Source organism: Rhinolophus hipposideros, assembly GCF_964194185.1.
Source record: "Rhinolophus hipposideros genome assembly, chromosome: 5".
NCBI classification, from domain to species: domain Eukaryota; kingdom Metazoa; phylum Chordata; class Mammalia; order Chiroptera; family Rhinolophidae; genus Rhinolophus; species Rhinolophus hipposideros.
Window position 1 is genome coordinate 71,647,429 of NC_138051.1, and position 14,407 is coordinate 71,661,835.

Genomic DNA, 14,407 nt, shown 5'->3' on the forward strand with positions numbered 1-14,407 from the left:
GGTCAGGATCTTTGAAATGGGCTTTGCTACACTGCTGTGGTGGCCCCTAAAGATGTGACCCCACGAGGGCTGTGATGGCTGCTTCCCACAGCAGCAATACTGACCCCACAGAGCTCTGGCTGCTTCCAGGGCTGGGGAGGGGCCGGAAGTCTGGTTTCCTGAAGGTTAGGAAGGACTCTAAGAAGTTGGCAGGGTGACATCGTCTGAGTCACATCTCAAGAGAATTTGGGAGAGTGCTTTTCTAAAACTTTCTTTATGGAAAATTAAACTTTGCATTCAATAGGGAGAACCGGGCACAAGAATAGTGGGGAGGGTGGGCTTTCAGCCTCACGGACAGTGACGTCTGAGCCTTATGGAGAAGAGAATCAGGGATAAGTGTTGAGTACATATCCTGGGTGGCTACAGAAGGATGTAATTAAATTATCCTGATGGTCTCAGGGCTGGGGGCTCCTGCCTCTATATTGACTTATGCCCCTCGAAGGGGAGGCTATGTGTATGCTGGCAGGGGAGGGGGAAGGAGCTCGAGGGTTCCTGTCCTGTTTTGAAGTAGGTTCTGGAGCCCTGGACTGATATCAGAGAATTGTTATCCTTGGGTTCTGGGAGGTGAGCCTGCAAAGAGGAGATCGTACGGTGATGTGCTTTACCAAGAGCTGAACTGGGAATGGCCAAACACCTTTATCTAGATGGAAGACTTGACGAGGGGCATCCTGGTTGAGAGGCGGGAAAAGATCTCAGATTTGGCCTCAGAAGCTCAGCTCAATCAGAGAGAAAAGTCCTGGCTAGTTGCTGCTGACTTTGGAAGAAGGTGGTGGGACTGTGAAAGTTCGGTGAAAAGAGAAAATTGCCAACAGGTAAGAGAGAGCAGGGAGAGCCCTCTGGCTGAACCCAGCCAGATTGTCCCACTGCTGCAGCTTTGTTTGAGAGCAAAATGCTGAGTGGCCTGTTTCAGGAGCTCCTTCTTTCTCATGACCATTCCCTGAGTACTTGGGATACCCCAGGCAGTATTCTGGAATTACAAGCATTTTTTCCTTTTTTTACAAAAGACTTCTGGACATACTCACAGCCATCTTCTTCAAACTCAGGTGGTAGGGGCATTTGCCTGAAGCCAAACTTCCTGGGAGCAGTGGAGCCAGGATTCCAGTACAGTTCAACTTGGGGTCGAAGCCTGGGTTTTTACCATGGACACTAGCGACCCTGCACACACAGCAAGGGACTCTGATGGAATATGACAGGACCTGACCTCTGGGTAAAGCTAAACATTCTCATAGGAGACAGAAGTCGCTGAGACTTTTTTTTTCTACCAACAGAGGTCATTCTTTGCTCCTCCTTTGCTCCTTGAACTTCTGTGTATCTGGACAGAAGCGGTGGCTAGAAGCTGTTGTACTTGTCCTCAGCATTTGCGGGATGAGGGCTTGCCTTGGTTTTCACACTAGCCTGGAACATCTGGGCTGGAAATAGTTAGCCACAAGCTCTTCTAGTACCTGCAGCCATCAGAAGTGACATTTCAGACTTGAGTTGTAGGACACCTTCTCCCAACAAGGCACTTTAAGTCATGGGAGCCTCTGCTGCCCCTTCCAAGGGTTTTGAGACCTGAAGTTACCCTGTACGCCGAGTTGGACTGGAATATTGGAATAGTCAGGGGGAGGTGGACTTGGGCAGGAGGGCCAGCTGTTATCATCATAGAGGAAAAAAGACCCACTCCGCTTCTGACAGGCAAGAAACACCTGTTTTAGAAGCGAGAGATAATCTTGGTAATATGGATGGAAAGATGACATTTTGTCAGATACGGAGAGAACCCAGCAGAATAAATTTGCACTTATGTTCTACATGGGTTCCTCTGGTGATTCATGGCCCAGCCACAGAAAAATGTATGAGGTTTTTGAAAGTATTTCCTACAGCAAATTTAGTTTCGCACTGAAAAGGGCCTAAGAATGAGCATTTTAATTACACGGCTGCAGCAATGTATGCTTTACTAAGTGAAAAGCTTCCCAATTTTAATATTTAAAAATGTATCTGACAAATTAGGATAGGCAGACAAGGCGATCCATTAAAGTGTACGGTCTTTCCAAAAAGGCTTGCAGCATAAAAAGTTTGAAGGCCTCTGTCAGGAAGAACAGGTTCTGTTCCAAGTTCTCCTTATTTGGGGACCCAGCAGGCCACTCAGCTTTGTTTGAACAGTTTTCTAATGGGACACTAACTCCACCCTCTTTCCTGTTTCAGGACCGGAAAGAACTGCCATTGTCAGGTCTGCGGGTTGGTGAAGGGAGAGACCACTGCTCTCGAGTGGTAGGTACTCTCATCCTTTCTTTTAACAAAATTATATGTATATACACATAGGGAAAGGAGACCTGGGAAAACACCAACTGTGCATGCTGATTAACTCTGGGTGATGTTAATTTTTTAAAAATACTCAAATGTGTTTTCCAAAATTTCCACAAAGAATACGTGTTCCATTTATAAGGAGGAAGAAAACATTGTAAATACCTCTCTCGGGTAGGAAAAAATCACAAACATTTATCTAACACTCTAATTTATAAAGTCCTTTTCACACCCATTCTAATTTAATCCTCTCAACAGCCGTCTCTGCTGATTATTTCTATTTAGGCTTCAGAACACAGGCCTCAGGAGGTTTAGAAACTTTCTCAAGAACATACAACTCCAAGTAGCGGAGCCAGAGTGGAACCCGGTCTTCTCACTGTAGGTTTCCTCATCCCTTAGGATACTAGAATCTTGGACTGAGGCTGCAGAAGGAAATTTGAGGATAAGTTGTGGGAGAAAGAGAGAGGAACTGCTAACCTCATGAGAGGTGAGGGCTTGGTAGCTGCTGTTTGGATAATTGAGATCATGATATTGTGTTGTTTGGTGGGCCCTGGAACAATTTCCAGGCTGAGTAGAAAGGATGCCCTCAAGAGATTGGTCCTCTGGGGGTCCTAGTAGCTGGGTTTGGCTCTTCCTGGCATACCTCTCTAGTTGGAGACAAGTCATATATGGCCCTACTAGTTCCTCCTTTTTTCCTGGGCTGAAGGCAGAGCCTTCTTCCTTGTGTGTGGAACAAAATGAGAGGCATAGGGTCCAGGGTTAGCCAATCACCTCACATAGAAGGTTATGGGACTCCTCCCGGAGCCAGGAGGTGCCCCCTGCTGGGGTGAGAGGTGTCTGGGCTGAGGCAGGCCTGTGAACCCAATCCATGGGGAGGGAATTTGGAGATGAAGGCAGGGAGGTGGAGTGTGAAGAAAGTTCTCTTTGTGGATGAGAAAAAAGGGGTTCTATAGAAAGTAACCTCACGGGATGATCTGATCATAAATTCCTAACTGGGCAGGTCTTGGTGGGTAGTCATGCCCCAGGCATATAACTTTTTAGGAAAAAGTTTATTTTTGCCTTAAGCAAGCCCTGTTCATGGTTTCTGTGCATCTAGGTTCACATACCTTTGAAATAAGTCGTAACCATCCTTAAGAGAGCACAAAGTCTTGTTAACTATCCTGCAATCCAATCCCTACCTTGCTTTTTCCTACCTCCATGTAACCATCCTTATGGTCCTACCTTAATTTCAAATGCATAAAAGAAGTTGCAAAATTTACATTCTGTGGAGTATTTGAGATCTTATTCCCTGGCATATGTCATCAGTTTGGATCAAATAAACTATTATAAAAATTCTCTACAGGTTAGGATGTTTCTTACATCTTTCAGAGCTGGGTCATGATGTTCTGGGCCGTCCCTCTTTCTGCATTTGGTTAGAAATGAAAAGAACTGGAAAGAGGGAGAGAGGGAGGGGAAAGCTAAGCAGACTGTTAGCTAGAGCCCCCTGAGAATGCTGAGGGGATAGCCTCCAGGTGGCATTCTCCATTCTTGTTTGGAGTCAGCCTTGCTGAGGTGAGGCTGATCTATCTCCACTCATCAATGTGCCCAGCTAGAAGAATTTTGGAATCCAGTTGATTGGGAAGGAGGTATGTTTTTTCTAGAGATAAAAGAAGTGGTGTGTCGGAGCCAGTTCCTACAGGCTTGCAAGAGGCCCATTGTTAAATTTTCAACAATCTCCATGACTTCATGAAGTGAATCGTCATGTTGGTAGCTTGGAATTGGTCATGGGGGGAATTGGTCATTACACCATGGAAAAAGGCAAACACTACAAAACAGGGCTTCCCCCTGCCAGAGAGCTTGTTGTTAAACAATTACCTGCATCTCCCTGGGCAGGAGTACCATTCACCTCATGGTTTGGGGTTCACTATGGTCTTTTGAGGGGAATGATGACAACAATGCCAGGTTTGGCCTCCTCTCTGTGATGTCACAATGGGAAGTGGGGTTATTCTTGCCTGTGGCTTTTTCTGTTTTGCTTTTCCTATACCTAAATTACAGAGGGTGGGTTTGGCTGGAAAGGGACCTGCCATGTCTTCCATTTCTACTCTCTCTGGACCATGTGTCAGCCAGTACAATGCCCAGGACAAAGTAGGTGCTTTAGAAACAATTGTTCAAGGAGGCTGAGGAAATCAGCTTCACCTGCTACTAGAATTTCATAATTTTCCTGGCTGTCGTCAGCAGAGGGCACTATAGGACTAATGGTTTGAGTTATAGCTCCCTTTGATACTGTCTTTAAAAGAAAAAAATGATCAGTTTTGAAAAAAAAGTAGTAGTGCTCAAGTGCTCATAGTGAACATTGCTGTAGTACTTTACAGTTTACAAAATGCCCTTGGCCTACCTCGGCTTATGCAATTCTTACAACATACCTGCAAAGCAGGTAAAAGAATCACAGTAGAGGAGACACATGTGTGGGCTCTGGGGTAAGCTTCCGGGCTTCCAATCCGGGCTCTGTCAATTACTGACTCTAACTTGGACAGGTCACAAGACCTTCCTGTGCTTTGGGATAGTACTGGCATTTGACCTTGGGCTTGGTGTGAAATGAGAGGAAGCACACAGGCTACTTCGCAGGTAATAAGCACTCAGCAGATGTTATCTCTTACTATTCTTGTTACAACGTCAGGCACCTGATCGCACTGTGAAGGAAACACTAAAAGTCCTATCACTAGAAAGGGCAAAGGCAGGACAAAAGTCCCACTTCTTCTCCCCCAGGTTTTCTGCCTCTGACCACCACTCGTCCCCCAGCTGTCCCTGCTAACAAGTCTCCCAGCTGTGCTGACAATAATGTTCGTCATTCCTGCTGGAGAGCTTGAAAATAACTTTGAAAAAAATTCCCTCTTGAAATGCTCGTTACGCTATTCGTTTGATTAGTAACTCATTTTCCTTAAAGGGCTCGCAGTTAGCTTGAGCCCAGTGCTCTCCAGGTCTCAGAATCTGAGCTTCAAAATCCAACAGGTTTATCTTCCTGGGCAGTCTAAGCCGGCGTCATGAACTCAAATGACTTCTGTGCCAGCAGGTGTAATAAGAGAGAAATAGGGAGGATTCCAGCCTTGTCCGAAGCAGGAATGGGGATGTGGCCAAGTATGGTCAGATTTTCTCATTTTTCAAGAGAATCAAGGACTCCATATTTTTATGTGAAATACTCCAGTTAATAAATCTTGTCAACTAATTTTCAGTTTTGTAAAAATATCTGTGGGAACCAAATCTCACTTGTTTGTAGGCCCCATCCACTCTGGCTACCAGTTAGCAATCACTGGGTAAGCCTTAGGTGGGGGTGGGGGTGGGGTAGGGTGGTGTGGGGTGGGGGTGGGTTAGTCTTGACACATGGTCAGTGTTCCCAGAGGTGACAAGAGTAATTACACTTCAGTCTGGAGAGCCTTGTGTAAAGCCAGTTTATTTTGCTCAATTGATCATTTTCTCCCTTTGGCTGAGTTAAATGGCAGTCTTTTGCTCTTTCTATAAAGAATCATTTCCTTGTCTAAGTAGTGCTAGAAGTTTCTGAATGGAGAATTGAAATGACTGGTATGTATCTGCGACCCTGAGGTGTGATTCCTGGCAAATTTCCGACCCTTCCCACCCTCTCCCACCAACACACCCAACGCAGCTGGGTTTCCACCCTTTTAAGCTCAGCAATGGATATTGCTCTCTGTTCTGCTCAGAAACTTGCTTAGAGCAGGCGGCTCCAATTTCTAAGTGCCAAGCCAGCAGCCTCCTCATTGGTCTACATTAGATCCTCCCCACCCCCAAATTTTGAATTATTATTTTTATTACTTGTTTGTTCTTTAATAGTCAAGAATCTTTGGAATTATACATACCCGTGGTGTAGTCCATGCAAGTGAGGAAAGGCAAGTACAAGAAGCGTGTCATTTTGGGACCTCTGAGAAGCAGATGCCAAGATAGACTTAGGTATACAATAAATGTATTGGGGAGAATGCCTGTGAGGGATAAAGGGTGAGGGAGGAGGGAAAGGGGAGGGCAGGCTTCAGGCAACAGTGCAGGCCTGGCACTGGTCAAAGGACAGAGGACAGGAAAGAGGGTTGGGTAGGAAGAATGTCAGACTATAGCACAGCAACAAGAACATCTTGGCCAGGCTGCTGGGAAGCCCAAGAACCAAGGAGTCACCATTGGGCCGGCCTGGCCTGGCTCGAGTACCCCTGCTGTGCTTGGGGACAGCAAGGCCTCAGTGTGAACAATACAGGGATCGCAAAGGTGCCATAGCTGGAGGCTGTCAGCCCGCTAAACCCCTTGCAGCAGTTTCTCAAAGGGAGGTCTGAGGGGTGCTCTCTCGTGACTGCTACAATCAGCAAGATTTCCATGATTCCACAAATGTGTGGTGTTATTTATTTTTGCACAAAAAGAAGGAGCACAGTGTGGGGATTCAAAGTTAGTCTTAGGTTTGTGGCTTTACCACTGTGCTGGCCACGACCTTAGGTAAGGAGCTAAATTTCCTTATCTGTTCAATAAAAATCAGTGAAAGTAACTCTCCTATGGAGTCAGTATGAGAATTATAATAGAATATATGTAAAGTACTTAGCACAGTACCAGATACCTCGTAAGTGCTGAATAAATATTTTTACTTCGGAATGTACTGTGAGGTGAAATATAGGCTAGCTTTACGTTGATTTTTAGAAGTCTTCTATTCAAAAATGTCATTGTTAAGGTGAGTCTGGTCGAGTGAGGATACATTTATGGACAATGGCCACCTGTAGCATTCTCCCACCATCCCTGTGAGGTAGACTCTACTATTATGTCTATCTTACAGATGAGCAAACTGAGGCCCAGCACGGTCTTGGTGATTTGATGGAGATAATGACTTAGGTCTGACCAATGAGAACATTGCAATGCATCCCCTTGGTTCAGGGATAAGCAGGGGACTCAGTCAGAACTAAGGAGATATAGTAAGTCTGTCCAGAGTAGCTGCAAAGATGTTGGGCTCTTTTACTTATGTTGGATCCGGGAGACTGTGAAGCTGAAAGTATCTTACCGCCATAAAGGTAAACCTCTCTAAGATGGAGGCAGAGGCAGAAATTTTCGGCTGGCTAACCCACACCCATTCAAACCCGTTCTCCCAAAACTGCTCTGGAGGAGGTTGCTAAGTATCCTGCAATACCACTCTCCCCTTCGTGGTAGTAACAGAACTCCCCAAGTTTCTGCTAAGGCATGTGGATACCAGATTCCCTTGCAGCTAGTTGTGATCATGTAACTAGATTCTGGCCAATGGGATGTGATCAGAAGAGAAGTGATAAGCGCAATTTATGCATCACATCTTTAAAAGGAAACTTCTTGTTCCTCTCTTCTACTTTCTCCCCTCTGGGCTGGGAAATGACAACAATGGAGCAACCAATCAAACCCTGTGATGCAGAGACAGAATCATCCCACAATTCTAGGTATGGCTTCTCTTTGATTGTTATATGAAGAAAACAAAACAAAAACAAAAACCTGCCTCTACTGTAGGGGCCAGAAAAACCTAAAAACATGCTTTCCTAGCCTCCTTGGTGGCCATGTAGACATATGCATGTGACCCTGATATGTCCAATCTATTAGAAGCAGAAATCAGCGGGGCGTTTGGGGGAAGAATTTGCTTTTCTCGATAAAAGAATCAGATACAGCTACCTGTTCTTTATGCCTTGAATGCCTGGGGCGGGAGCAGTCCTCCCGTGACCCTTAAGATGTTGGAACAGAAATGAAGAAAAGAAGTTGTGTTCTTGATAACATTACTTAGCTGCTGCATAGTAATGCCATCGATGCCTATTCTGGGCTACCTGTTATCTGAGAAAAATAAACCTATCTCTGGACTTCTTATGTGAAAAAAACAAATCGCACTTTATCGAAGCCTCTATTCGCTGAGTCTTATGTTATTACAGCCCAAACACCAAAACATTGGTGAGACAGCCAGACCAGATGTTGATGATGTCATCTGGCCTCCTGAACACAGCTAGGCCTGAGCTTAGTCCATATCCCTGGACTTTTCAGTTATAAGAGACAATAAGTTCTCTTTGTGCTTTAATAGCTTAGGTTGGGTTTTCTGTTGCTTGAAAAGAGAAGACTTGCGCCGGCCCGGTGGCTCAGGTGGTTGGAACTCCATGCTCCTAACGCTGAAGGCTGATGGTTCGATTCCCACATGGGCCAGTGGGCTCTCAACTACAATGTTGCTGGTTCAACTCCCACAAGGGATAGTGGGCTGCGCCCCCTGGCTGCACCCACTGCAACTAACAACAGCAACTGGACCTGGAGCTGAGCTGCGCCCTCCACAACTACGATTGAAAGGACAACTTGACGTGTTAAAAATCCTGGAAGTACACACTGTTCCCCAATAAAGTCCTGTTCCCCTTCCCTAATAAAATCTTTAAAAAAAAAAAAAGGGAAGACTCCTGATATAACAATTAACAAATAACCAAATAGGCTGATCAAGTTTTCACCTCCTCTCTGTCCTGCCTCCAAATTTTATGGCGAAAAAGATGAGTAAAATTAAAGGAAGGAAGGAAAACAGAAAAGAAGAAAGACAAGGAAAGAATAACAAACAGTAGTAAGACTTGAGCTAACTTAACAGAAGGATAATATGTTTTTACAGTTCTGTTCAGAAACCGGGTCCTAGTTTCCCTCTGACTTGTGGGACCTGCCCTTAACATCCTGTGAGCACCCCGACTGCCATAAATAGTGTGACTCGGTTTCTTGTTCCAAGCAACACAGCACCACATCTTGGGACCTTTCATCTCCCTTTACTCTTCCTTAGATGTGGCATGGTCCACATTAATGAACCTTGTCCTGAACCAACCCAGTTGTTCTCCTGGGCTACCCTTAAGTCCTCAAGGGCCGTAATCCTCTTGTATTTACTGATCTCCAGGGTTTTCATCACTTCTGAGAATGGACTGTTTAGTCCAACCTTGGTCTAGACCAACATTAATAAGTAATTGCCACAAGGAGATAATATAGGAAGAAAAATGGCTAAAAATATACAATGAATCACAGAAAATTACATCTCTTAAAACCTATAGTGTATTCCTATCCCCGTAGCAACCCCCAGCTAGTAAAGACAGGGCTGATTTATTGCAGGCTTTCCCCAGCACTCAATTCTGCCAGAAGCGCCTCTGGCCTGTGGTGCCATTCCTGGTGAGGAGAGCAATGAATGGGGTCATCAGAAACCCAGGGTTTCTCTCCTCGATCCCTTCTGCGGGTGTTTCTGTAGTGAGAAAATTTGAGTTCCTTCAATACAACCCAGAAAGCTACTTTTCTGAGATGAGGGTGACTGTTTCTAACCTCTGACAATATATCCTGCGCTCTTCCTACACAAATGCCTGCAGCAGCAAAGAACTCACTTTCTGGAGGGGTCAGTGTCAATGAGAGATGCGAGGAGGCTGAAGGTGCCAGACCGATGGGCTGAATGAGGAGAGGAGAAACGTTCCTTTTTTCTTCCTTCTTTTTCTTTCATTTTCCTCTCTATTTCCCTCTCTCCTTCCCTCACTTCTCTGACTCTTCTCCTCCTCCTGCTATTTCCTTAGTAGGCCCTCTTTGCAATGGACGGGCCTCACATTAGGACCGGGATATAGGATTGGGGGTCAAGCCTTGATACCAAATGACTCTGATATATAGAAAGACAATAAGATGGATGCAAACAAACATTTTGTTATTCCATTAGAACTCTAAAATCCGTTGGCATATAATGTGTATTTTGTCATAATATTAAAAATGGTATTCTTGAATGCTATTTAAACTATCATTATTTGGAGAAATATTCTGGACCAGATTTCCGGAGCATCCTTCCTCAAAAGTAGTCCTGCCTGGACATGGCAACATGACAAAGAAGACAGCAGGAAGGAGCTCCCACTGACCAAATCTGGGACAATCTGAACTTCAAGAAAATAATAATAGTAGTGTTTTATAATCCATTAATAAATAAAGAATAAAATAAGAAATATAAGTTTATACTGATATAAAGAAATAAATAAATTTGTGGAAAAGAAATAGCCTTTTTTAAATAGTAAAATCCAACTAATAGATAAAGAAGAAATGATGGAATTAGAAAAATCACCATTTGGCAACCTTCATAGTAATAATTGATCCAGGCAACAATTATCAATACATGTGTCAACCAGTGGGTAAAAGTTTGGTGAGAAACAGTGTACGTACTTATACAATCTTAAAGTATTTTCTGACAAAATACTTATTCATTTCAAAGAGAAAAATAGTAACTTTACAGTGGAGAGGCTTGATAGAACCCATCTGAACCAAGTGATCAAAGTTAGCACCTCAAGGGACAAATGAGACACAGTGATATCATGTATCTTCTGATGTGATGAGCTAAGAAGGACACAATATCACCTCTGTGATATGCCTGCCCAAGATGCACAACCTGAATCTAACTGAGGAAACAGCAGACAATCCCAAAATGAGGGACAGTCTATCCAATAAATGGCTTCTAGTCTGCAAAAATGTCAATGTCATGAATGACAAGGAAAGACTGAGGAACTATTCTAACTGAAGGAACCTAAAGGGACATGACATGTGTGATCTTGGATTGGATTCTGGATCAAAAAAAATTTTTTCTCTTTGCTATAGAGAATATTGTTAGGAAAACTGATGAAATTTGCAAATGATATGTAGTTTAGATAATAGTATTGTATCAATATTAATTTCCTGATTTTGATAATGGGTGTTATGAAACAGAATGTTCATGGTTCTTTAGAAAATACATGCGTAAGTTTGTGGAATAAAGGGGTAGTATATCTGTAACTTACTTTCAATCAGTTCGGGGTTAAAAAAAGTATATATAGAGAGAGAAAATGATAAGCAAATGAGGTGAAGAGCATACAAGAATTCTCGTAGTTTTTGTATTTTCTGTAAAAAGTACTTTTCCGTAAGTCTGAAGTGATTTCAAAATAAAGATTAAGAAATAGCCCCATCTGCAGACTCAAAGTCCTGTTGAGTGAACTATCTTCCCACTCTTTTCTTTCCCGCACATTGAAGCTAAACCTTAGAATTTTGGTCCTCACAGTTTCCTGCACAAAGCAGGAGAATCATACCTTAATTGGGGAGTATGAGGAGGGTATGTGTATATGAGTGTGTGTGTGTGTGTGTGTGTGTGTGTGTGTGTGTGAGATCAAGATGTAACTATTCCCTCAGGGTGCCACAAAAGGCCACATAGGAAGCTGGGATAAAGTCATTTGTTACAATGCCCAGATCAGATCAGTGACTGGAGTCAAAAGCCCCTTCGTGACTCTTAAGTTTCTGAGGGAAGGGAGCGCGTGGCCTGGGCAGAATCTACTGAGCCAGCTTAGTGAGAGCCAGAGGCAGCCTATGATGCAAGAAAGCCCAGGATCCAGCTCATTCTCTCTCTCTCTCTCTCTCTCTCTCTCTCTCTCTCTCTCTCTCTCTCTCTTTCTTTCTCCCCCAACCCCCCACACGTCACACATCTCTTGTCTCTTTCTTCCTCTTTCCTAGACTCTTTCTAAACACTGTAGTAACATGGTGAAGGGGCCCTTTCTATCAGGGACAGAATATCACTTCACGGAAGAGGGCTCTTTCTTCCTCTGGGGATACAAAATTAAGCTCAGTATGTGGAAAACCCACTAACTTTGAGGCCCAGTGCCCCACTTTCCTGTATTTAGTCCAGACTGTCTAGAGCCTTGTATCCAGGTCCAAAGACCTGGTTATACAAGTTCCAAAGTGCTTGCTCCAATGCCTACACAATGAGCATGATGTGAAAAGATTCCAAAGGAAGGTCTGCAATATACTACATTAAAATTTACTCCCCTACTTTCTCTAATAGCCCTTTCGTTTAATTCACTCATCTCAATATTGTGAGCTGCAGTGACGCAGAAAGCAGTTCTGCTATTTATAAATGATTCTGATTGAATGAAATAATGTCTTGATTTCTTCTCAGTGGTCTGGGGACAATAAGAAGAGAAGCCTAAGGGATGGGGGTAGAGTTCCCCTCCTGGAGAGAAGTGGGCATCCATCCCACTCCCAGCTTTTAGAATATTGCCTCAGTGTTGTAAGGAGGCATAGGGAAGGAAAAAAATGGAGTCATTTTCAGTTCTGAAAAGATGCTATTTGTCTCAATCTACCAACATCAGCCAGATATGAGTTGTACAAATCAAATAGGCATAAGGCTTCAGGCTGGCCTGTGAAAAAGACCCTTTAAATATTTAAGAGCTGGTCAGTTCTGATCTGATGAGTTTAGAGTGAAAATAAAGACACTAACTCTTAGCCTTTTTTTATATATATATATATAGAGGCCGCGGTCTGTATGTTTCTGCAGAGAATTGGACCTCCTCGGCTGGTTCCAAGGTTGTATAAAAATTATAGAGGATCCAATTTCCTGCCCACTGTGTGGCCCATTTGCCCACATACTATTCCCCAAATGGCTTTGTTTCACAGATACTGTATGCCAAATAGCAGCATCTTTTATCAGTCAAGTGGGAACCACGCAATGAATAACTCGATATTAAATTTAGGCCATGCCAGCGCCTGGACAAACTTGTAAGAAACAATACAAGTAGCTGTCAGATGGGAGTGAATGTGACCAAGCGACTCCCTGTGCCATCACAATAATGTGATGGGGAGAACCAGGATTTTTCCACCTGGCTGACTCACTCAAACTTCTAGGGCCCAATGACATGAGAGGGATTTTAGTTTTTTTCAAGATCCCCTTATGAAAAGATATTATTAACTCTTACATGAGAAATTCATTATTTTCATGGGGCACTCTGTATCTTCTTTTCTTTTGCCAGTCTGAGGAAGCATATCGACACTTACAGGGCCAATATCTGTAATTTTGACAAAAAGGTTCTCACGAAGATCTTAAAATTCATGCAACACAGACTTAGGAAAGAGTGACTATATTTAAGGTGTGAGCAATCTGCAAAAGGAGAAGCAGGTGCCTTGCTGAAGCCCAGGGGCAAGTGAAGCTCCACAGCAGAGGGAGGAGTTGAGCGGAAACGTCCAAGTCTCCGTGCCCTTGTCCAGCACCGTGGGAGGGGGCTGTGGATTAGGACGAGTGTCACTGTTGTCTCCCAGGTGGGAGTTCTGCCAGGGATTCCACTTCCCACATGCTACCATGGTAATTGTCTCTTTTGTTTATTGCTGTGAACTACCATAGGGCAAACTTTCTAGCTCGTTGAGCCTACACTTGGAACTTTGTGGTTTGCAACACCATAACGTTCCATGTTTCTTGATTACAGAAGAACCCTACAACATTTTGTCTTCATCATATTTACTGTAATAGGTTAAAGATGGCTGCAAATTCTTTGCCTCTCCTCTATAAACAGGTGAAGTCTCTTTCCTCATCTATTGGATCTAGAGTGACCGTGAGACTGGCTTTGACAAACAGAATGCACTGGAAGTAGCCCAGTGTAATTTCTAAGGGCAGGGCCTTAAGACATCAGCAGCTTTCAATTTTGTCCTACTTGGAAGAAGTTGCCATGTCCGAAGTCTGGCTACCCTGAGACCTCCATGCTGTGAGAAAGCCCAAGCTAACAATGTGGAGAGAGAGAGAGGTCATGTGAAGAAGCACCAAGGTGCCAGACATGTGAGTAATCTTAGATCTACCTGCCCAGCCACCAAATAAATGAAGTCAAGTGAATGACTCCAGCCAATGGCATATAGAAGAAAATAACCACCCAACAGAATCCTGCAGATTGCTGACCCACAGAATTATAAGCAAATAAGATGGCTGATTTAAGCTAGTAAGTTCTGGGGTAATTAATTATTTAGTTAGTTAACTGAAACATATAAATCAAAACTGATGGAATTAGTGACCCACCTACCACTACCACACAGAAACAACAGAACCCAGATGGATAAAGCTTCTTTATGTCATTCAAATAGCAAAAACTCCACTGAGTTGGGAGCAGAGCCCAGAAAAACTCCAGGATTCCAGCTGTGGTCTATATGATGTCAGACAGAAATAATGTTTTTCTCAGGGCAGCTTTTCTCTCTCCTAGTCCCTTTTCTGTACGATAGCCCATATTTCTGACCCTAACTACGAGGTCGGACAATTAAGTTCACAAACTCATCCTAGAAAAAGTGCTACATTCCTCATTGCTGAATGTCACTA

At 43.7% G+C, this 14,407-nt stretch overlaps 1 protein-coding gene across 1 annotated transcript in view; it reads left to right on the forward strand.

Annotated features, from left to right (window-relative positions):
• The first annotated feature begins 205 nt into the window (after positions 1-205).
• Positions 206-14,407, forward strand: part of LOC308498085 (uncharacterized protein) — a 57,066-nt gene continuing 42,864 nt past the window's right edge. The window contains exons 1-2 of the mRNA XM_081049402.1: positions 206-851; positions 2,221-2,286. Of these exons, the coding sequence (XP_080905528.1) occupies positions 684-851; positions 2,221-2,286 (234 nt within the window). The 5' untranslated portion in view covers positions 206-683. The remainder of the gene's footprint in view (positions 852-2,220; positions 2,287-14,407) is intronic.